This window comes from Pecten maximus, chromosome 5 (assembly GCF_902652985.1).
Source record: "Pecten maximus chromosome 5, xPecMax1.1, whole genome shotgun sequence".
In the NCBI taxonomy this organism is placed as follows: Eukaryota; Metazoa; Mollusca; class Bivalvia; order Pectinida; family Pectinidae; genus Pecten; species Pecten maximus.
The window spans coordinates 12658779-12683306 of record NC_047019.1 but is presented as its reverse complement, the minus strand read 5'-3'; the positions used below and the strand labels follow the sequence as shown (position 1 = coordinate 12683306).

Below are 24528 nucleotides of genomic sequence, written 5' to 3'. Positions count from 1 at the left end.
ATCCTATAGTCCAGTTGACTAAACCTGTATGAATAATTCGTGTTTGATCTGATAAAGATGCATTATATATATATTGTTTATAGAAATAATTGTGCGACGCTATCCCATATATTTGTCTCTATATAACTTGTGTATTTAAATCCGTGTACATTAGCATTGTTATCATCGAGATTTACCTTAAATATGTCAAATGAAAGGCATCTCTGATGTTCCATAACACCACATTGCGCACGTCGGAGTGCTTGAACATTTCAGTATATATCAGGTGATTAAACATTTAAGAATAATTCGTCTCTGCTCAAATACAGACACATTCAATGTATTTCTGAAATAAATTTGTTTTTGTATAGTTTTGTCGTGTTATAAATAGAGGTTACACAATTAGTGGTTGTTAGATATGGAATTAATTTCACACGAGTAAGTTACTTTTTAAAAGTTGCAAAAAACACTCGCTAAAGCTCGTGTAGCTTTAGCGAGTGTTTTTTGCAACTTTTAAGAAATAACTTACGAGTGTGAAATTAATTCCATATCCGACAATTTCGAGTCGTGTGACCTGTTTCCACCACAATAATATCGGCTTGAATCAAAGGGAAACGTGGCCAAGTATAATTTCGCGTATGCAAATAAAGTGTACCGGTGACGTCCGGGACCCGGTGATGTGACGTCATTAGATTATTGATGACGCCAATAACAATTGCAGCTTGGGTCAAAGTTCATCGTGTTAGCCAATCAAATGGTATAAACAGATTGTTAATCAACAGCTGTAATTATTAACTGATGGTCTGAGAGTTGAAGGGTATTGTGGTAGAACTAGATATAAAAGATGTGACAAAAACTGGATCCAGTTATAAGTTGGAAGTGTCTGCAAATCCGTTACACAGTGAAAGGGCTAGGAACCAGAGTAATTGTTTAGATTAGATTTGGGTAAGACTTTGGTGGGTTTAAGTAGATTTTGGTAGATGTGGGTAAATCATGGCGCCCGTATGTACTAGTATAGACATATAGGAGTTTGAAATTAATACACGCTCGTCTATCATACATGTAGCCATTATTTTATAACGCACGCTCTGGTATTTATAATAAGTCACGTGGCGTCCTTTAGCGTATTGTATATTTGTGTCAATAGTTCTGTCCTTTATTATATGGTAATATTTGATATTTTAATAGAACTGCCCAACTTTATATATCTTTAGTTTGTGTTTATTTACCAGACTTTACTTACAAACTACAACTTAGGATGTAATGATATAATAACCTGACGGACCAAAGAACACCGAACCTGGATATTATATTTCAAGGTGAAATAATGCACCTTTTACATGTGTATTTGACGAAAATAAAATTTCTTGTATCTTATAGATACAAATGCCTATGGCTGAAACCGTAAGTTTGCCGAGTTCGTGGTTAGATATAGAGGCTTGCAGGTCATGCTAAATGCTGAGTGGCAGTCTTGCATATGCATTGACTTAGATGCTCTTTATCTTTTTATTTTCTATAGTTTCTTTGTGTTCTGGGATATCGCATGACAGGTTGGCGGAAACCGCCAACTTGCGTATGAAATACGCCTACGCAAACTTACCTATTATTAGCCAATTAAGGTATATAGCGTTGTTACTAAAAATAACCAGAATCACTTTAAACTGATCTCGCTCAAAACCAAGTCGCGTTTATTTAATGAAGGAACTAATACAAATACAAAATTGAAAAGTTATTTGCACGATTGAAAGTACCAAAAAAAGTAGTCGGGGTTTCCTCTTGGCCTTACATCATATGTGGGGTTCCCACACTAGACATTGTGTCAGGTTCAGAGGAAACTTGGGTTATAGGACTGGGAAAATATCAATGCAGACCTTTCCAAGACATTTTCTTCCAGAACGTAGAATCCGTCTGTACTTTTCCTGTGTTTGCAAACACCCAAATGTGGCCCCTCGTAGGCAACGATCGATATAAAACGTCAAAACGGTTCTTTATATCTCTTCTTCCTGGTTTCATAATTTTTTGCCATCACGTGATGTATGTGTGTCACTTACGTGTCCAGTTCAAGGGGATTCAGTACAATTGTGCAGGATCAGATTTGAGAAATAACTAAACGGTTTGTTATCAGTGATGACCCCTCCAAAAATGCTTTGATGTGGTATACATGTACTTGTAAGGAGATACGAGGACATTAAAAGCAGACATTTCCATATCAATTATATGAATGAGACAATTTCAGAGAGCTTTTTTTCAGTTCCGAAAATATCAGTTCATTAGAATTTTTCCGTCGTGTCGGACTTTTTTGTTTTGTTTTGTTCGAAAGATCAAAATATTGTTCTTTTGATAATTGATAATTTTCATGATAAAAACGCTCATTTACCTTCATGTAAAATCAAATAAACTGTCTAGGTTGTGTGTCAAGCTTTTTTTTTTTTTTTCTCTCTCCTTTCTCTAGCTTATGTGTTATGATGTTTTAGCATTTAGGCAGTAATGTTGTGAGAACGGTAGTCTGTTTCATTCATCTTACTTGAGTGTTACCTTTGTTTCTCTCACGGAGTATCTACCTTCATAGAATCTCATTGATTTTGATATAGTCTACTTTTGACATTTGTCATCAAATACACATTGTACATTCTTTACCAGTCTTCTACTGAAAGCAACCATGTGATATCCACAAAGATAGGTAGTGCTGTGATAGCCGTAAAGTGAAAATTAATTGCAAATAAATAATCATTGTGTAATCAAACTCATTCTCATTTGTTATGCTAGATTTATTTTTATACGCCCGACGAATGACGATAAGTGTTATGTTATCATGGCGGGCGGGCGGGCGGGCGGGTTGGCGGGTACATATGGTGTCCGGACCATAACCCCAGTACTACTCGACCCAGGCTCTCCATACTTGACACAAATATACATATTAATGAGCCGGAGTGTCGCATACCAAAATCATGCCCCTTACCCTCGTATTTGTGGAGTTATTTCCCTTTTGGTGATTTTACTTGTCCGGACCATAACTCCAGTACTACTCGACCCAGGCTCTCCATCCTTGACACAAATACACATATTGATGAGCCGTCGTGTCGCATACTAAAATCATACACCTTACTTCCAAATTTGCGGAGTTATTCCCCTTTTGGTGATTTTACTTGTCCGGACCATAACTCCAGTACTACTCGACCCAGGCTCTCCATACTTGACACAAATATACATCTTGATGAGCCGGAGTGTTGCATACTAAAATCATGCCCCTCACCCCCCGTATTTGCGGAGTGATTCTCCTTTGATTATTTTAATTGTCCGGACCATAACGTCAGTACTACTCGACCCAGGCTCTCCATGCTTGACACAAATATACATCTTGTCAGCCGGAGTGTCGCATACCAAAATCATGCCCCTTACTCCCTTATACTACTCGACCCAGGCTCTATACTTGACATAGATAAACATCTTGATGAGCCGGAGTATTACAACCTGTGACACTACACCCTTCCAAGTGTCAAATATTACGTCGGGCGTATGTTGTGACCCTCCAATGGTCCCTTGTTTACTGATACGATCTTTTGGCATGAATTACGTTTAAACATACCTGTCTTCGTTGTATCTTCTTTTGAAAATGCTTTATTCGTATCTGATTACATAAACAATCACTCTCTATGTCCGTAAGATCACTGGCAAATAAATGGATCACTCCATCAGCATGTTTCTTCATCTTTTTTTAAATCTTAAATCAGACCATAATTCAAATTGCAATTAAATATACATCATATATTGAATCCTTTATAATGTCTAGGAATATGTCCTCCTCGCCCATAATAATAGTCTATTACTCTAATAGTAAATGGTAGATACATGACTTTTATCCCATATTAGCAATACACTCCCATCATCAACACCGTCACCCACCAACCCCCATCCCCCTCCCCTTACAATTGTTTTTAAGATTTTAAAAACTGATAATTTTAGGATTTTCAAACTGAAAAATTGATTTTCCAACAAAAATGATTACTGTTTGCTTCTATTATTATGAGCACATATACCTTATTTATAATCATTTTCATTTATAACCCACTGCGTAAATCAGACCAGTCAAAACCTTAATGTACATCAGGCCGGTTAAAACCATTATATGCATAACGCCAGCTAAAACCAGTATGTACGTCACAACAATTAAAAACCATTACGTAGAAAAGCATATCAGGGCAGTTAAAACCATTATGTACATCACGACATTTTATACAATATGTACATTGGGACTGTTAAAACCATAATGTAAATGGGGACGGTTAAAATTATTATGTACACCAGGACAGTTAAAACCATTATGAACATCGAGACAGTTAAAACCATTATGTACATCGGGACAGTTAAAACCATTATGTACATCAGGGCAGATTAAAACCATCATGCACATCAGGACAGTTGAAATTATTATGCACATCAGGGAAGATTAAAACCATCATGTACATCAGGACATTTAAAATTATTATGTACACCAGGACAGTTAAAACCATTATGAACATCGAGACAGTTAAAACCATTATGTACATCAGGACAGTTAAAACCATTATGAACATCGAGACAGTAAAAACCATTATGTACACCAGGACAGTCAAAGCCATTATGCACAACAGGGCAGATTTAAACTATTATGTACATTAGGATAGTTAAAACCATTACGTACATCAGGACAGTTAAAACCATTACGTACATCAGGACAGTTAAAACCATTACGTACATCAGGACAGTTAAAACCATTACGTACATCAGGACAGTTAAAACCATTATGGACATCAGGACAGTTAAAACCATTATGTACATTAGGATAGTTAAAACCATTATGGACATTAGGAGAGTTAAAACCATTATGTACATTAGGATAGTTAAAACCTTTATGTACATCAGGACAGTTAAAACCATTACATGTACCATATGGTATGTTCATTGGGACAATTAACACTTTACTTACACTAAGACATTTAAAACCATGATGTACATTAGGACAGGAAAAATTAAAACGATAATTTAGAGTTGGTTTGAAACATTTAAGGATTAAATATGTAACTATAGATTACATATAGAAATGAAAGAAATAAAAGATGACCATAACAATGTCTAGCTTGGTTTCCCGGCTTTAATCCAAATGTCGACTAGTTTCGACACAGGGAATATCGTTATCAAAACAAATTGAAAATGCAGGTATAACGTATCAAATGCGGTAGCATATATTTACACTTATGTTTCAGAAAACTTTATCGATACAGTACGTATGACAGAGTTAATAATTTATAAGTAGAACAGTTGGTTCCTAAAACCAATCTAAAGTTTGGCTTGGTTCCTTGTTCACTGGCGCACACATTTTGCAGGTAAGATTTTCTGTTCAAAGTGCGACTAGTTTGTTTACTCCATCCGAGTTAGATTCAGCGGACACCTAACCGGTATCAGAGCCGGAGACCAATTCAAACATGTTTCCCGCCATTTCACTTCACCCCAACATAAAGACAATGACGTCACCATCGCCGGTCTAGTCATCACAAAGCAGACTTTTAATTTATCAGAGCAGAGGCAGTCTTCATCGCATATCTAAAAACAACAGAACATGATAGATTAAACATCCGACATGGATAGGACCGATAACACTACTCCTAATGATACACGTGTTAAAAGTGTATACCTGCAGTAACGTTTACAATGTTCAAGTCTAAAGTTAGACACGACCTAGTCAAGCATTCAACAAATGCACTAAACACTTAAGGGAAAGTTTGTTTGAAACACTTGAAGATGAATTAAAACCATTATGTCTTTCAGGCAAGTTAAATTCATTATGTACATCAAGACAGTTGTCCAACAGGGCAGTTAAAATAATTATAGTCAGATATATAAGATGGCTGCAATGGCTATCATTTGGATCTGTTTTCCATGAGATTTTTGAAATCAATGCAATACACTGGAGAGGGGAAGTAAATTTCCGGGAATGAAGTGAATAAGAGTATCAGTTATCTAACGGGGATATGTATAGCTGTAAAACTTTAATGAAACTGGCACTTGAACACAACCACCCGGACTACCAGATCAAAGAATGCTACTTCTTACAACATGTTTTAGAGACAAACATATACAGAGCAGGTCAACAAAGCAACACCCTAGACCTTATTTTTACCAACTAGGAAGGGATTGTCGATCATCTGGTAATATCATAGACCGAACTTTCACATGGGAAACTATACAGCCATGCGTAGTAATCTGAGGAAATAGTAAACTGCTCCAATGTATTAGATGTTTAAGGAACACCTCCGTAAAGAAATAGATGAAAACATGCCAATGTATAAAGGACGGCAAATAAATACCGCAAACCTTACTTCAAAAAGAAAATTATTAGATGCAAAAATCAACTATGGGCAATTTTTGGGCCTGCGAGAAATTGGGCTACTAATGCTATTAGACACTCTAAAAATCACTATAAGCAATATTTAGCTGATAAAATAAAACAATCCCAAACCTTTTTGGAAATATGTCCGCTCCAGGATCCAACCAGTACCAACAGTCAGCGTTATTACTTAACCATCAGATCAGGTGAAATACCATCATTACCTGAAGACATAGCCAACATTATGAATTACTTATCAGTCAGTGTCTTCGTCAACGAAAATGCTAAGAATGCCAGATCTTCCCTTGTCGAGAGACGATATAAATAACCAAATCCATATAACAGAAAGCCTTGTCTTGAAGGTCATCTTGAAGGTTAATCCTAACAAATCTCCTGACCCTGACAACATCCACCAGCTACTTATAATTAAAACCGCCAATGAAATAAAAAGAATCATCTCTATTATCTTTTTTACAATACAATTAAGGAAAGAAAGCTCACAGACACATGAAAAAAGGTATCCCATTTAAAAAAGGGTTCAGGAAAATATCCAGGAAATTATCGACCTATAAGATTATCCTGACTTCATTCCCAAATAAGATCTTACAGAGGATATTTATGGATGACCTGGTTAAACATATTGATGAGAGTAATCTCTTCACAAAGTAACAACACGGATTCCGATTTATGCGATCCTCTGCCACTCATTCCCTCGAATCCCTAGAGGACTGGATCATCGCAATGAATGTAGGCTGCACTACTGATGTTATTAAATTAGATTCTAGTAGAGCATCTGACAAAGTCTGCCACAGTCTTCGACTTCACCAAATTGAGCAATAAGGAGTTAAATGAAATCTTCTGATAGATCAAGAACCTCTTGTCTGCAATGCCATGGTATTTATTGATGGACAGTGTTCCAACAGTGTCTCAGGAACAAGCGGTGTTCATCAGGGAAGTATCCTCGGACCAACACTTTTACTCATCTATGTGAACGACACACAAGAAGTGGTATTCTACCTAGTTAAATTATTCGTGGACGACACCAACATCTTCTAGAAACCTGTGAAAACCACGAAAAACCAGGAAATACAAAAAATATTGACTTGACTGTGAAATGGTCAGAAAACTGGCTTATGAAGTTGAAGCTCACGAAATGTAAATTCATGGCAGTTGACAGCAAAAATAAATCATCCAGCTATAACATCAAAACCCAGGGATAGTAAAATCAGGTTCCTTTAAGTTAAACAAACAAGATGTATAATTTCCTATATTGTTGTGTGTATCATGGTAAAACCACAGTCTCCATCGTTGAAATAGAAGCTGATCCTTACTGCTGATGAACTTAGTTTTTATGCATAACTTGTCGGCTGTTGGGTTTTTTGTTTGTTTGTTGTTGTTTTTTTTTTATTGTTTTTTTTTGTTAAAATAAAAAATAAAAAAGCTTTTTTCATACAAGGTATTGATAAATAATATTGTTTTACTATAATTAATTCCAACAAGAACACTGAACACACAAAATGCAGACTTCACGTCAGGTAGTGCAGACACAACGAAGCGCTGTAAACAATGTGATGTCATCACAATTCACAACACTCAGCGGACGACCTCAGATGGAGAAGGATGGCAATAAAACCTGAGGTCGGAATATAGCTGAGACTAGGCAGGCCACGAAGTGAAATAGTATATGGTGTTGACCTACCTGAGGCTGCTTTGAACTTACGTTAACATGTCTAGACTCACCAGTTCCTGGACTGAGTTTAACTCAGCATCTTAAGTTACGATTTGTATCGTAACCTTAAGTTACGTTAAATCTCCGTCCTACCAAACTCCGTTACTTAAGATGCTTAGTAAAACTCAGCCCAGATCTAGATTTCCTCGACTTTATTCTGGATTTACCCGAGACTAGACTCACCCGTTTCTGGTTCGCATTTCTCTGAGACTGCTCTGAAAGTACCTATGTCTAGGAATACCTGGATATCCCCAAGTCTGCTATGAACTAAACTATGTCTAGACTCACCAGTTTCGGGTCTGGATATCCACAAGTCTGCTGTGAACTAACCCTATGTTTAGACTACTCATCAGTTTCGGGTTTGGATATCCCCAAGTCTGCTGTGAATTAACCCTATGTCTAGACTCACCAGTTTCTGGTCTGGATATCCCCAAGTCTGCTGTGAACTAACCCTATGTTTAGACTGACCAGTGTCTAGTTTGGATATCCCCAAGTCTGCTGTGAAGTAACCCTATGTCTAGACTCACCAGTTTCGGGTTTGGATATCCCCAAGTCTACTGTGAAGTAACCCCATGTTTAGACTCATCAGTTTCGTGTTTGGTTATCCCCGTGTCCATCCTAGATTTACCCATGCCTAGTCGTACCTGTTTAAGGACTGACTTACCTGTGTCCGGATCTTTCAAAATGATCCACGTGGGACACTTATCCGTAGACTTGAATGCCACGGGAATGGCGGCTATCGGTCCCTGTAAGATTAATTATTATGCAATAGAACTTGTTCAATTCAGCTATTATGCACACCTCTTCTTCGGAAAAGTCTCTCTTTGTACTTTGGTTACAATCTTTACAAACCTGCCCTATATAATGAACCTTCTGGAGGAAGCATTAGTAACTATACTTATCTGGAATATACAGTGTTGTTGAGGCGCCTATAGTACTTGTTAACAATGTAGTTATATACATATTTGCTGTTGTTAAGGTGAGGGTGCAGGTGCATTATTTAACTTTACAAAGTTACAATTCAGGACTGCTTTAATTTTTCACTGAACAACAACGAAGGAACTTTCTAGGCAAGGGATATTTCTCTCAAGAAAGCATAAATATCTTGTTCTGTATCCACACAGCCAGTCTGCCATGTAACATCTAGCATACAAAGTAAAAATATTTCTAATTTGACACATGTATAATTTTCTTTTAAATATCAATTTTCACATCTAAATCTTAGAATTACATTATTCTGTTGTTTGATTGTTCATGTTATTTATTTTCTTTAAGCGTGACAAATATATATGAAATGTATCTATTCAGAATAAACTTATATATATGATAAATACAGTAGTATCAATGCAAATGCATGGTGGCAGATGTTTGCCATGTTGTTGTGTTTCTCCGTCTGACTTCTCTATACAGAGATGTATAAAGCTTAGTATGCCCCTTACCTTACAAACTTTCCTTATTTTTCTGATTGTAGGTAACATTGTCCTTGGACCACGTCCACAGTTTAGACCCACCACGGCCGCTCCATCCTCCTCCAATTTACGACATGCTTCGGCTATCGGTAGCCCCTCAAGCGTCTTGTCCGGTACATAGCATGCTATAGTTATCACTGCTGGGGCACCTTTACGTAATCATAAATAACTGCCCTAACATACATAATGTTATGTTCACACATGCAAACAGCTAGCAGAGCTTTGTTGGTTAGGGCCTCATTTTTGCTGGATGACGCAACAAATTTGTGACGTCACCAATGATATAGATATGTCCAATTATCTGTCCTTGAAAGCTTACAAAATTTTCTCCCTTTTGTCATAAACAAACCGCAGGAATTATATGTATCGAATATAAATTTTAAAGATCTATTGAAAGATTATGATACACATAAATAGTATTGATATGAGAACAGCAAGCTTGCGGAATTGAATTACTTTTTAAATACTTGTAATTAGTTTTGAAAGTTTCAGTTAGGTTTTCATCAATATCAATGAAACGAAACATTGAAAACAGCATTCAATGATATCAATAGGAATCAAATCGAAGATTTATCAACTTTTGTTTTAATCGGTATCCCTGCAAATGTATTGTTCACATTTTTAGCTATTTCAGTTGATTTTTACGTTAGAAAGGGTTTGCTTGTCTGTCTTCTTTCTCTGATTGTGAAAAAAAAAAAAAAAAAAAAAACCAACCAAACAACAAACAAACAAAAAAAACGACAAACTCTATAACTAGTAGTTATAACTACCGTATATCAATAAGATATCATCATTCATCCGACAAGGACTCTCACAATAATGACTATTAGGTCTTCTACCTCTTCCGTATTTCTGTATTGCCTCTAGCGCTAGTTTAGCCTCCCCGTAGTAGCTTATTGTCTCCGCTATGATGTAGTCCGCCCCTTCCTCCACCGCCCACTCTACCTGCTCCTGTGGTCGTACGAAACAAAAATGTTGTGTTCAACATGTGAAAAACATATCGTTGATATTTTGTAGTTTTAACCTGGAGATCCGATAAAATCGAATACATTGTGTCTTATTTCCAAAATTCATACAATTTTTTTTATTTAACATATCGTACAGATGATTTTTTTCTAAAAAAACAAGCTGTAAGTTTGAAATAAATTCGATTAATGTGAAGTCAATGAATCCATGGTCTTATTTCTAATCCGTGATTACTTCACCTTAAACATAGCCTTGACTTGGTTATGTGTAGTAACATCATCTTTGTCATATATGTTGGTGTTGCAAAGTCCGCCAGCCATTAAAATTCCGGTCTCGTCTGCCACTTCCCGCGCGATCTTAAGAGCTGTTCTATTGAGTCTCTCTAGGTCGCCCTCGCGTCCGATTGTTCGCAATTTCTCTCTATGACCATAATACTGAAATACAACTTAGATACAGCAAGATTTACATTAATTTCTCATATCTATAAGATAGGGTTCAGTTGCTTTATTCCCGCAGTATTACTTGTGAAATGCCTATTTTGGGATCTCTTGATTTATCTCACTAACAAAATGTAGCCTCAGACAGGAAGTCTCCTTCTCACTCGCTTCTCACTTATGTACTCGCTTTACTTTCAGTAATTCATTCTCATACATGCAATATGTAAAACAATAAAACTGCAAGGGGAATATTAAACGCCGGTCCGATATGAAATACCATGGCTTATTCTATAAACTTAAAAATAATTGTTTTGTCAAAATGCTGCTTCACAAATGAAACCTAAATGCTAAGGTAGCAAACAATGATTAAATATCTTCATCGATAGAAATCCTTATTCATATAGAACTAAATTAATTCCACTATATACATGTATACTGATTTGGTCGTGGATAATAACTTAAGCTACAAATATATTCCATACAACAGCTGGTATATAATGCACTGATTGCTGGTAATAATTTAAGCAAGATTTTAATTCACTACAGCGACTGGTAAATAAGGTATATATTTACTGTGAATGCTTCTACCACATCGGTGCCAGCATGTACAAACTCTCGATGTAGTTCTCGGACTACCTCCGGATGTTCTAAAACCACTTCCGGTATAAATCCCCCAGACTGCAGATAACCTCTTCTCTCCAATTCCATTAGATATCCTTCCGCAATGAGGACTTGTCCGCCATTTTCTAGACGCTCAATCAATCCTTATTAATTAAAAAAGAGATCAAGAGATATATTCAATGGAGATACATTTCTCTTTATATGTAATAGATAATTATATATTCAAACACACGCTCATTAAATTAATTGCAACGAGTAACCGTACATAATCTCTTGATGTTTCCACAAGCTTCCATGTCGGTGTCAGCGTCAAGCCCAAAATGTCGCTAGATGTCTCGGAGTGATAAAAGAGCGATTTGATATTCGAATATGTTGTGTTATTTTTTTCAAATTTCACATTGTATTGGACTCATCAGTGATGTGAAGGGCTAAGTTTGTGAAAAATCCCGAAGTGAGGTAACCAATCAATAATATTCAAAACGGGTGTCCGAATTATGGATGAGTGGGTGCCTTAACTCCATAATTATATTTTTAGAATTCAATTTTTTTTAGTTTTTTGTTAATCTGTTTTATTATTATTATTTTTGTTATATTTTCTGGATATTACCTAATTGAATTATTGTATTCTGAGACGAAACCGCTATTCACAAATTAACTTAATGAGATATGACATAATCAGAAATTAATGAACCGATTTTCATGAAAATTGCTGTGATTGATCTTTTCGCCATCAGTTGATTTGTTGGAAAATATAACTATAATTTTTCCTGTTAATTTTCCCGAAATCTAGACTTTTTGGAAACAATTTTTTTTTCAAAACAAGGATGAAAAACGCTGCAATTTTCTGTCAATCTTTAGTGGCTACAGGGAGAATCGTAGTTAAGAAACGTTACCTTCAAGTAAGAATTTATTTTGGGGGTATGGTCTAGCGCTTTTGTGATAAATAAAGTTATATAATTTTTCTTGTAGTGATGATTTATGACAAACAGAACATTATGAAATAATAAAAACATTACCTCACCCTGGGAATACAAACCCACATGATATTATTGTGGTTTTTCTTTTGATCGTGATATCACATACCCTCCGTCCCCATATAGCTCATTGCTTTGCTCTGTGTTTTTTTCTGGTGACACCACCAACAAATCTTCTGGCTACATCTAATATGTGTCAACACTCACAGGAGGAAAACTATTACAAGCTGTACTCAAACGTACATGTAGATCTGACGTTTGCTTTGAACTAATTTTCTCAGGAGATAGATTTTTATGAGTATTTCTTATCATGTTAAACAGAAACTCACACCGGTATTACATATATACACCATTTCGTCACGTGAAACGCAGGTTTTTGACCTTCAACAACTCGCATTGACCTAGTGAAGGTCACATGATTTTTTTGTTCAGATTGATTTATCTTATCTTTGCATACACACAGGGCATTTCAATAGCTAACACAAGCTGACACTCTTCGTCGCTTGCGCACGACAATCGCGAATGTCGCATTACCTTTTCTTTTAACCTCTTTGATTTGTTTAGTTAGTCTTGGTAGTTTTAAGTAACTTTAGTTTGCATTTCCCCAATATCCCTGTGGAATGGCCATACATTTGATCCCATAAGCATTGCTGAATAGCATGATGCAACAATGCAACATATGTGTAAAAGGATATTTACATGTCTTGCATTATTTTTATTTATTTATTTTTGCTTTAGTCATTTATTTATCTTTTTAATGTTTTGTTTTTGGAGTCAGATTTTAATGCAGGCAAAACGATATACTGTACTTCTTTTCAGCTGTGAAAATAGGCGTTTTCAAAATAAAATGTATGTGCTTTTAAGGTGGCTATTATCCCTGTGTCGTAACAGTACCTTATTTGAGATAATTGATAAGATATACATTACGTAAACCTTCTCTTTAAAGGGTGAATATATCTACACTTCCCATCAAAGCGTGATTAATGCATATATATTTGAACCATAATTTTATAAAATAGATATATCCCACAAGTATGTACAAGTCGACAGAAAGTTCGGCAAACTATTATCTTCTGTTAACATCAAGCAGTCCTGATTGAGTACTTTGAACGGTTTTTATGTCCTTAAAATAATACACTATGCCGTATTATATCGTGAATAAAATTAAAGTAATAAAATGTCAAAACATGTACATACCTTTTGATGACATTTTGTTCTAGAACGCGGAATCCCTCTTTATCTGTCTGGTGTATGCGAACAGCCAACGGTGGCAACACATGGGCAAAAATATATGGAACGTCTGAAGGGGTATATAGGGTTTCTTCGTAGTACACTCATTTTGTGCCATCAATTTTTGTATGTTTTTTCGCGGGTATTTAAGTAACGATGCAGGTTTATGACGAAGACAATTCATTACGTATCGACACTTAAATCATAGGCATTACTGTATGGCATCTCCCTAAAAAGACAAAACAGCTGCATATTGCATTAGTTATTTTTAATTTTGGCTGTACTGTATCTAACGCTCCAATTTGTATTTAAAGGTGATGAAATATCTTGTTTATCTTTTGTACAATCCGTGTTAATTAACATTGTCGCCATCGAGATTTACTTCATTTGTCAAATGAAAGACATCTCTGAGGTTCCATAACACCACACTGGTATCTGGTGAGTAAACATTTATGAGTAATTCGTGTCTGCTCTAATAAAAACATATTGAACAGCTGTAATATATATTGTATATAGAAAGCTCTTTTATCAAAATGGAGCTAAAGGACACAAAAAACATCATTAATATGTCATGGATGGTTAAAAAAGACATTAGCATCTATGTCGAGGCATATGAAAGAAATCAATATTGAAAACTATAATATTGAATATTGGGGCTTTTGCATCCCACCCTTAACCCAATCCAACCCCAACCCCACCCCACCCCAACCTCGCCCAACCACACCTCAACCACACCCCTACCCAGATTGGTAGAAGTTTTAAATGTTCTATTTATAGGTGTACGAGACTAATGGTCTAGTGTTAAAAATCCATTCAAGCAGGACAGTGATAAACGTTAACATTAACGGCTATAGGAAATCAATCGGTTCCGTGGTTCCTTTAAGAATCAGTGGCCCAAGGCCGCAGGTCTGCGTTACTTAGCGCTTCGTGAGAAACATCATGGTCTCAGTATTTTCTATATATTTACTTTAACACTGTATCTATGCAAATCTTCTACAAGTTGATTACATTGGCGACAGCCGTTCTCAGTATCTAATTACATTATAGTGCTGTAGTTTGTATGATATGTATATAGATTTAGCTATATATATATGTAATATAATCATACCGCTGTTCTAACTATTATGCAAATGCCTTGCCAATTCACACGCATGAGAGCGTATGGGTACGTTTTCTTGATGTTGCACGGTTTCTCTGTTGCAATACAATTCAAGAACTTTCAAGAACAAAGTGTGTTCTCTACCACGACACTAGTGCTATATCTGCATTACATTACAATTTGCGTCATTATCCAATATGATGAATGTGATGGATTACGTATCACTGTTATTGTTGTCCTACATTATTAAGACACATTAATTACAACACCAGTACTTTCTTGTCTTTATTTCTCTGTTTTCAATGTTGTATGTGTTAAATACACATTAAAAGTAAAACAATACACAATATCGTAACCAAAAACCTTTTTTTTTTTTATCATTTTGCATGTTGGAAACATGGTTGTACTTAGGAAAAAATAGCTTTCGATGTTAATGTTTATGGTGCGATTTTTGAACTCAGTTTTTCAGTATCGAAAGATTGCACAAAAACGATCAAAATTTAAACACGAATGCAACGGACTATAATTTATTTGATTGGTTATGCTGATAATTTCAGACAGAATGTATCGTGTAGTATATTGTCAACTATAAGTAAAAGTAGGTAAATGCAATATCATGGCAAAACCACGATCTTCATCGTTGCCATAACAGCATATGCCAATTACGATCAGGAATGCGATGACAATGTGAAAGTAGAAGTCTTAAACCTGGCTTGTTTTTTTTTCGTAAAACTTTATTCGTACATCGTGTTGTTAATATTGTTTTGTTATATCTCATCAATTTAAACAAACCACTAAAAAACAAAAAATGCAGTTTCAGTAAATTATACCTCTTCTTTTAGTCTAACTGGCGATTTTTAGAAATTAACAATATAATACAGCAACAAACTCCTAATTAATTTCTGCGTTGATTTACTAAATTTCTGACTTGTTTTATTAGTATATTATGTGAACATGCATTTTGTAGTATAGTTTAAGTTAGTAGAAAATGTCCGCTGTGGAATTATTGTTATGCGAGAAGTTTCAGCTTTGAAATAGTTGAAAATGGTCTGTGATTGTAAGATAAGTTCGCTGTGTTAATTTCCTGAAATATCGACGTCGTTTTGTTCTTTAATGATCATTATCCCGAGTAAACTTGTCGAAGTAGAAATTCCAGTGAGTAAAACCAATTAGTCGGACCTTTAAATATTGTCAGCTGTTACAATTTCCTTCATTTTTTGTGAATGTTTTGTATGCTTGCCAACAATCACGTTTGCAGATACATCGGGAGAATATTTGCACGCATCAGGTTTCCGACCATACACTTCCGCTAGCTCCCGGAAGAAGAATGGAGCATTTCCGCAGCAAAGTCCGACGTAATTGACACCAATCGCCTTCGCTTCTTCTGCAAATTGTCTGATGTCATCCCGGCTACATGCAACACAGGACAAATTCGTCGGATACACGTCCTTTTCTGCAAAGACAATTATAACATATCTTAGCTTGTTGAATTTCTCATATTTGAGGTGTATACCTTATATTGGAATAAGATTGCAATATTTGTTGCTATTTCTAAATGACAAAATTTAGCTCATGATGGTAGTGTAGTTTTGTTTACAGCATGGAGTCTGAACTAATATACCTGTATCCGGATCTTTTAAAGCGATCCACGAGGGATATTTATCTGTAGTCCGAAATGTCACGGGAAGGGCGGCTATCGGACCCTGTAAAAAATACATCAATATTTGCAGCTTCAAGGTAAAACGAGGGCAACACACGAACAAAAAATATATTTTTTTGCACAAAAAATGAAAGCGTGCAACGAGATGCTTATAAGAATATTTGCAGATAAGATCATGATGTCCATCACAATAAAAGGGCATTTAAAAACAGATGTTTCCCGGAAGGTTGTATTGCTGTTTTTATTGTAGGTATTACACTACAGTAGAACAGATTGGTGATTTGCTTTTATTTTATTTATTTTTATTAAGCAAAATATTCCAAATGTGGAATAGAGATATGATGTTTAATTTCATATAGGTTTCAGGAAAAAAAAGTGTCGGGAATTGTGGCTTTTTGTCAAATATCATGATATTTTGCATTTGCAAAGTTTGTTTTTGATGTGGTTGCCATGGTATTCACAGGTCTGAAAATATGGAAAAAAAATAATCCTTTCCTTAACAACTGTATCAAAATTAAAAATGCTGTATATCATACAGATATATACTTTAGTGTAAGTAATAAGTAGGGTTAACTTGGAATTTCTACATATCTAAATCAGGTGCCTTATTTTTCAGAGTTGACCATTTTTACTGTACACTGCTACCTCAGTAGTCAATATTTGTCACGGAAATACTGAAAATAGGGAGCGTGTTTGAATATCGAATCAATTTGGACATATGAATTACCGTAGTAAGAGGAATGTTACTATCTAGAAATGGTAATTAATACATGTGTAATGGATTTAAAGGCAAACTTTTCTCTCGTCTAAATTGTTTCTCGATTCCATTGTGTTGAGTTATGCTGTGTGTGTATTGACAGCGAAAAGATATCATGCTTACATAGTGGTTAGTCAAATCTGTAAAACAGATTGTAAGATGAGGAATTATTCTTTCCAAACTGACATAAATACAACATGCTTTCGATCGTAAAAGTGTAGGTTTAACTTGACTGTATTCTTTACCTAAAATGTTAAAATGATAATAGAGATGTATATGTTGAGTGATTCATTCTTACTGAAACAATTTTCTTTAGGCAAATTTATACTGAATATATCACAGAAAATATTGCCCAATTAAGCACTGATTGTAAATCAATATGAAGGGTCTTGTTCGTTAATACCAATACCTTGCGACTGTTCTATTTTTGAAGCTACAGCTAATTTAAAAGACATACATCTGCAATTTCTCATTGTTGTAGAAATCGTAGTATTGTAGTTTTTAATGTACAAACATGTGTAATCCCTCTTTGTAGAGATAATAAGATGAGATTATATGATTCAGTTGCAGCCGTCTTATCCTAACCCTCACATTTACTTTAAAACTTTTATATATTTTTTTCTGTTTATATACTCGTCTAATGTGATGATTGGCCCGCTATACCACTTACCTTGCATACTTTCCTTATATCTCTGATTGTAGGTAACATTGTCCTTGGGCCACGCCCACAGTTTAGACCCACTACGGCCGCTCCCTCCTCCTCTAGTTTACGACATGCCTCAGCTATTGGTAGTCCATCCACCGTCTTTTCCGGTACATGAATTGACATAGTTATCACGGCTGGGACACCTTTATTTTAAACAAATTTTAGAAGTCATGACAGATAGAGAAATCAAGCTTAAGTGTTGCCATTTCATAATTTTGTGTGTGCGTGTGTGTATAATTTAGCTATCTTATCTTGATTCTTAAATGTTTAACAGGCAAAATTACACAGTGTCTCCTTTTGTGTTAAATAACACCACATGTTTCCCTTCCATAGACATGATTTTTATTATGTCCTATAATAACTCGTATGGTATGCAATATTCATCAGAACAAAGCTGTAATAGAACAAGTTTGATAAGCAACAAGTGTAGCTGAGATACGGTTTCTTTCCGTAGGAATTGATTTCACACATTTTATAGATAAAAACGTGAGAATTCCACGTTCACTAGATTCTGTAAAGATAAAACAAAAAATCGAATCGAGTTTTATCAAGTAGACTATAAGAATTTTTTTTTAAATCCCCCCCTCCCCCCCCCCCCCTTTCTCAGACTGCAATGAAACATGAAATCTTAAATATCAGCTTCTTAACGTCATGTTTTGATGGTGAAGATAATGGTATACCCCCCCCCCCCCCCCCCCCCCCCCCCCCCCCCCCCCACTTTTTCATCGGTATCGATACAGATCTAAAAGTTCATATTTGCCCTTGTTCAGTTTTGACGTCCAAATTATGCTTTAACTGCTTGTCGGTTTTCTCTGTTTCTGATACTTTGAAATATATAATTCCATAAAAAGAAGCACAAAATTAATCAACAAATCATCATAGCGTTAACTAGATTTGTTCATGAAATAACGAAGAATGATTTATTTTACAGCTAAAACATCCCTATAGTAATAAAATTCTATCATTCAATAAATAAGAAATGGACTCTCAAACACAATGATGGGTATTGCTACGTCTACCTTTCCCATACTGTTTTATTGCCTCCAGCGCTAGTTTAGCCTCCCCGTAGTAGCTCATTGTCTCCGCTATGATGTAGTCCACCCCCTCCTCCACCGCCCACTCTACCTGTTCCTGTGGTCATACGAAATGAAAATGTAATAAAAATGTAATGAGCGTTTGATATGTGAATAATACACATCTTAAACTTAACATCTGGAGATTGAACTTATTAAAGTGTGTCTTATTCAAGAAAAAAAAAGGGTAACACAGAATTATTCTTGTACATATTAAACCTAGATGATTGTAAGAACACAATCATTTTTGTTTATAGATATAGAACTACCAAATCAAATTATATAATCTCCCTATTGTTGTATATTGATTTTATTGCCGTCAAACCTGTTCAGTTCCGTGAACAATTCATAAGTTCCGAAGAAAGTAATATACATCTAATAATAGATGGTAAACCGGCCCTGCGTGCAATGAGTTATCTCTTCCCCCAGATGAAAAGAAAGCATGGCATTATTTTTCAAATGCTGAGACCTTTCACAGCCAAATCGTGATGTCTTTTCACATTTAGTCTATCTTTGATTTTCATCCAACAGACTCGTGTTGACTCTGTTAGTCGTAGATGATGTCCTGATTTTCCGATATCCTTTTCATTACCTTCGCTGCCGCAACCAGTCTGTCTGATGAACGTTGGGTCTCTGATGCGTGGCATTGATCGCCTGTCCACCATTCTTCAGTTTGCGCATGCATGCATGACACATTTTCCTGCAGGTCATGTACATATAGATTCTCCATTAAAGGCAATGTTTCTGGCTTGAATTCATATTATGAGTAACTACGGTATTGATTCATACATTGCGTCATCTTCAGGGTAAAAAATATATCATACAACATGTTTATGCATTTTTTTTTTTCATTATTGATATGTTTTAAGGTAATTTGCATCGATGGCCTTATTTGTAATCCATAATTACTTCACCTTAAACATCTCCTTGACTTGGTCATGTGTAGTAACATCATCTTTGTCATATATGTTAGTGTTACAAAGTCCGCCAGCCATCAAAGTTCCAGTCTCGTCTGCCACTTCTCGCGCGATCTTAAGAGCTGTTCTATTTAGCCTCTCTAAGTCGTCCTCACGTCCGATTGTTCGCAGTTTCTCCCTATGACCGTAGTACTGAAATATACCTTACATATATCATGGTGTGAATATGATAAATGCCAGGGTTTGGAGCCATATATTCAACTCACTAATCTTTGAAAGGAGTAATGGAATCGTTCATCCCTTTTCGGGTAAGATAGGAAGATCTCAACCCGATGAGGGGGATTGTTGAATACCCAAACCCGAGGCTTGCCGAGTGTTTTGGATCTTAACAATCTACCTTCGAGAGTTGGGATCCCCCATCTCATCCCAAAAAGGGGTGAATGATTATTTTTTTCTTATCCTGTTTTCAAAACAAAGTGTGAAGCAAATTCAAACGTATGTAAACAACAACACGTGGACGGCGGGTGACAGTTGTGATAAGACTGCAGCAGAGGTTTTACATCTTACGATGTTGATTTCATACAAAATATAGTTCCGATTAGCTTGTCAAAAAGAATATCAAACACTCACTTAACTCTGATAATTAATACTTATTTTGATTTCTTTTGTGAATAATATTGATATTTAGCATTAAAACGTTCCGGGTCGTAAGTAATAGTGACGTCACCTTATCGAGAACAAGAACATGTTGAAAGAGCACGTGCATATTGTCTTATCCCTAGGGTGAGATAAGAAAATCTTACTCCGGTAAAAATGCGGATATCCCTGTCCAGGTTGAGAGAAATATTTTTCTCATTTTGAATTATTTTCATTTTCCAACCATTAATTCATACATTCATTCTCATACATGTAATATGCACAACCATAAGGACTGTGATAGGAACAGAAAACGGTCATCAAATGATATTACTAATTCTATAAGAATACATAAAAAACATAATTAATTCATTTTCTCTTTAATGAAATAAATGCTCGTTCATCTCTTTTAATGAAATAAATGCTCGTTCATACAAAACTAGATATAATTATTTGATTGCAAGAAAGCCTAAGCTACACACCAGTTCCCTACAACAGCTGATATCAATGCACTGCATGCTGGTGATAATTTAAATATGGTACTTATTCACTAAAGCGGTTGGTTACATGTATAACTTGCCGATGATAATTCAAACATGGTACTTATGCACTACAGCGGCTGGTAAAAAAGATATAAACTTACTGTAAATGCTTCTACCACATCGGTGCCAGCATGTACAAACTCTCGATGTAGTCCTCGGACAATCTCCGGATGTTCTAAAACTACTTCCGGTATAAAACCTCCGGACTGCAGATAACCTCTTCTCTCCAGTTCTATTACATATCCTTCCGCAATGAGAACTTGTCCGCCATTTGCAAGACGCTCCAACAATCCTTTCAGATAAGAGTAAGAATAAGAAATTTGTTTATTGGGGTACATTTCTCGTATTGTACAAATAGATAATGATATATTTTGAACAGAAATTCATTGACTGACCGGTAACGAGTAAACGTGAATGAGCTTGCGAAGTTTCCCCATAAGGTTTTGGGTTTACGGTTACGATTGGCTGATCATGAAGTTCATAGGTTTACATACTAAAACTAAAACCCGTCAATTCGGATTGCTGTATCGGAGTAATACGACAGTAATCTTATTTTAGACTGTTTTTTTTTTTTTTTTTTTTATACTTTATTTCTGTTTGCGCATTTAAAGTGATCCAAAGTTCATTAGATTGTACCACACACCTCGCATATTTGTGGAATAAGATCAATATTTAAACATAGTGTATTCTTTATATTTTCTTTAATTCCGTGTTATTTGCATTAGGGTGTCGGAATGGGGATGTCTTCTTTTATCGGAACATGTCTTCGTATATGCAAATTAAATCGGTCGGGTTCTTTAGGAGGGCCTCTTCATCACTGTAGTCATCGAAAAATGGCCGGTATTTGATTCAATTTACTTGTCATTCAGAGTTAACTCTAACGTTATTTGCCGAAGAATATAGTAATAGCGAGATTAATCATTGTAATTCTACAACAGTTTATTTAGTCCGCAAAGAAGGTGTTCTACATCAGTTGTTGTAAATTTGCATGCGAAATTGAATTTCCAAGAACATCACTTGACATCCCTAGGAGTTTGTCTTATTTTCCCTCTTCGTGTCATAAACAAATCAAAGGGCTATACTTTGGAGTAAAGCGTCCCTTTAATGTACCGTGTAGTAATAAAAAAAAAACGCCAGGTTTGTGGAAAACAAAAAGGATGTTATAGAATGTAATAACGTTGTTGTGAAAATTTCATCAATTGACGTTTAGTATCGACGTTAAATTTCAGGTTGACCAACTACCGACAGAACATTTATAGGACGAGTTGGACAGAAGGAGACGACATAGGCCGAACGCTCCAAAAGATGTTACTCAGTATATTTTGGCGTTGAATAGGGAATGGAACCTTACTATTGTATATCAACAGGAGGTTCAATACCATGATCACTTCCATGACAGGGTGGCTCCCTATCTTTATAATTACATCATTTAAGATTCATCATTATCTTTTTTATTTTCCGGACAATTTCTAATATTTACATTTGTATAGAAAGACAAGATTTCTCTCACATTCCCTTTTAATTAGCAAACTTTTCCCCCCTAACTCACCTTAATTGAAGGATGGAACATATATATGATGTACATATTGTTAGAACGCCGATGTGGCGCAGCGGCATAAGCTGCGGATATTTCTGGCTAGGGGATTGGGTGCCGTAGATCGTGAGTTCGAGGCCCGGTCAGGGCACGAGTCAAAAAGTTGTCTTCCTTCGTCATTTGTGTTGCTAAGTTATATATATAATACACATGCACTTACAGCACACACGTGTATTGTCAAGTGGCTATTTTTTCAGGTTGTTAAAGTCCCTTGTTTGAGACCATCAACATATTTACATTCCGTATACTTTATTTGTAAATGCTGCATACACATGTATCTGTGCACTTCTCCGCCCAGCTTGGCATGTGTATATATACTAATCATGATGTCATAAAATAGACATATACTACATTAGTTTCTATAAAATCCTTAACATAAAGGAGATCACTTGTCAATAATGACCCTTGTATATATATAAGTTGTGAATAGATTAAGATTTATAGTACGTATTTTTAATGGACCTTCTTACACATAGATAAGACAAATACACCTGATACTGTGATTATTCAACTGAATTTCACACAGCGCTACCTCCGTTTACTTTGAAATGTTCTGTAGTAAAAATTCAGTTGATCTTGGCCCGGTCGATGCTGCATGCTTTCAGCAGACTTTTTAAGAAAGCGTTCACCAGTGGTACTCTTGCATCATATTTGCTTATACATCATTTCAAATCGAACATTGGAACAGTACAGATCAGTTACAATACATGTACATTTCTACAGCAAAATGCCGCGATGGAGTGAAGTCGATCAGGTATTGAGACCACACTTCCTCCTCGTATCCATCAATGTAACATTACGTTGGAACAGGACAACGCAAGGCCCTATGTTGCTAAGGTTTGTCGGGACTTTATGGCTCAAAACACGGTTCCGGTTCTTAATTTGCCACCACCAGACAGTCCAGATACGTCCCCAATCAAGCATTTGAGGGACGACTTAGACAGAAGGGTTATGAAGCGTCCCATATAAAGTCGCTAAACTCAAGCAGGCCCTTATACAGGAGTGGAATAGTATCCCTCAAAGGGCAATAAACACCTTGATGTGGTCAATGTTAAGGAGAGTAAGAGCAGCGACTGATATCGGGGTGGTCACGCATGCTACTGATTTGGATTAGGAAACAACGTAGGGTACTCTTATTTTAACCGTATAAATGCAAATATCGTCTGTGATATGAGAGTAAAAATCATCAAATGGTATTCAGTAATGATGAAATAATCGAGAAACCCACACCATGAACACATCATCAAGAATCATGTAAAATGATAACTATCGAAAATAGACTTTAGTTTCTTTTTCGCTAATATATATTATTATACATTACTATATTCACATTTTCCCCTGTTCAAATTTAATACCATATGAGAAGAATACAAAATAAATGGTCTTTTCGGGTCATTGCGTTCCGATTCAGATGATGCGGGTATGTTAACCCGCATTTTTTTTAGTGAAAGGGCTACTAAACCATCCGAATCGAAACGCAATGACTCGAAAAGACCATTTATTTTGTTTTCTTCTCACATAGTTTCATTCAAGAAAACTAGGCTTATCATTTTCAAATACCTGAGATAGCTAATGCAAGAGTACATTTGTGCACATAGTATAATCGGTATTGTAAACTATATAGAAATAGATCTTGTATCTTTCCATTTCGACACATAGTGCTACTACGGCGTCCTACTAAGTTTGCAATATGGCGTCGAGTCATGTGTAAAATTTTGGCCAGTGTAAAACGAGAATAGGTACGGACGGACAAAAATCGATATGGGACTAAATGG

At 35.8% G+C, this 24528-nt stretch overlaps 2 protein-coding genes across 2 annotated transcripts; both read right to left on the bottom strand.

Annotated features, from left to right (window-relative positions):
- Positions 1–8626: 8626 nt before the first annotated feature.
- Positions 8627–13749, bottom strand: LOC117326859 (betaine--homocysteine S-methyltransferase 1-like). Its single transcript, XM_033883644.1, has 6 exons — positions 13737–13749; positions 11518–11708; positions 10747–10941; positions 10381–10492; positions 9512–9690; positions 8627–8818 (listed from the first exon to the last, which is right to left on the bottom strand). The coding sequence occupies exons 1-6, from the start codon at positions 13747–13749 to the stop codon at positions 8627–8629; spliced, it is 882 nt and encodes a 293-aa protein (XP_033739535.1).
- A 1440-nt stretch (positions 13750–15189) lies between these two features.
- LOC117326858 (betaine--homocysteine S-methyltransferase 1-like) lies at positions 15190–21497 on the bottom strand. Its single transcript, XM_033883642.1, has 6 exons — positions 21261–21497; positions 19979–20173; positions 19011–19122; positions 17956–18134; positions 16490–16571; positions 15190–16321 (listed from the first exon to the last, which is right to left on the bottom strand). The coding sequence occupies exons 1-6, from the start codon at positions 21495–21497 to the stop codon at positions 16050–16052; spliced, it is 1077 nt and encodes a 358-aa protein (XP_033739533.1). The 3' UTR covers positions 15190–16049.
- Positions 21498–24528: the final 3031 nt, after the last annotated feature.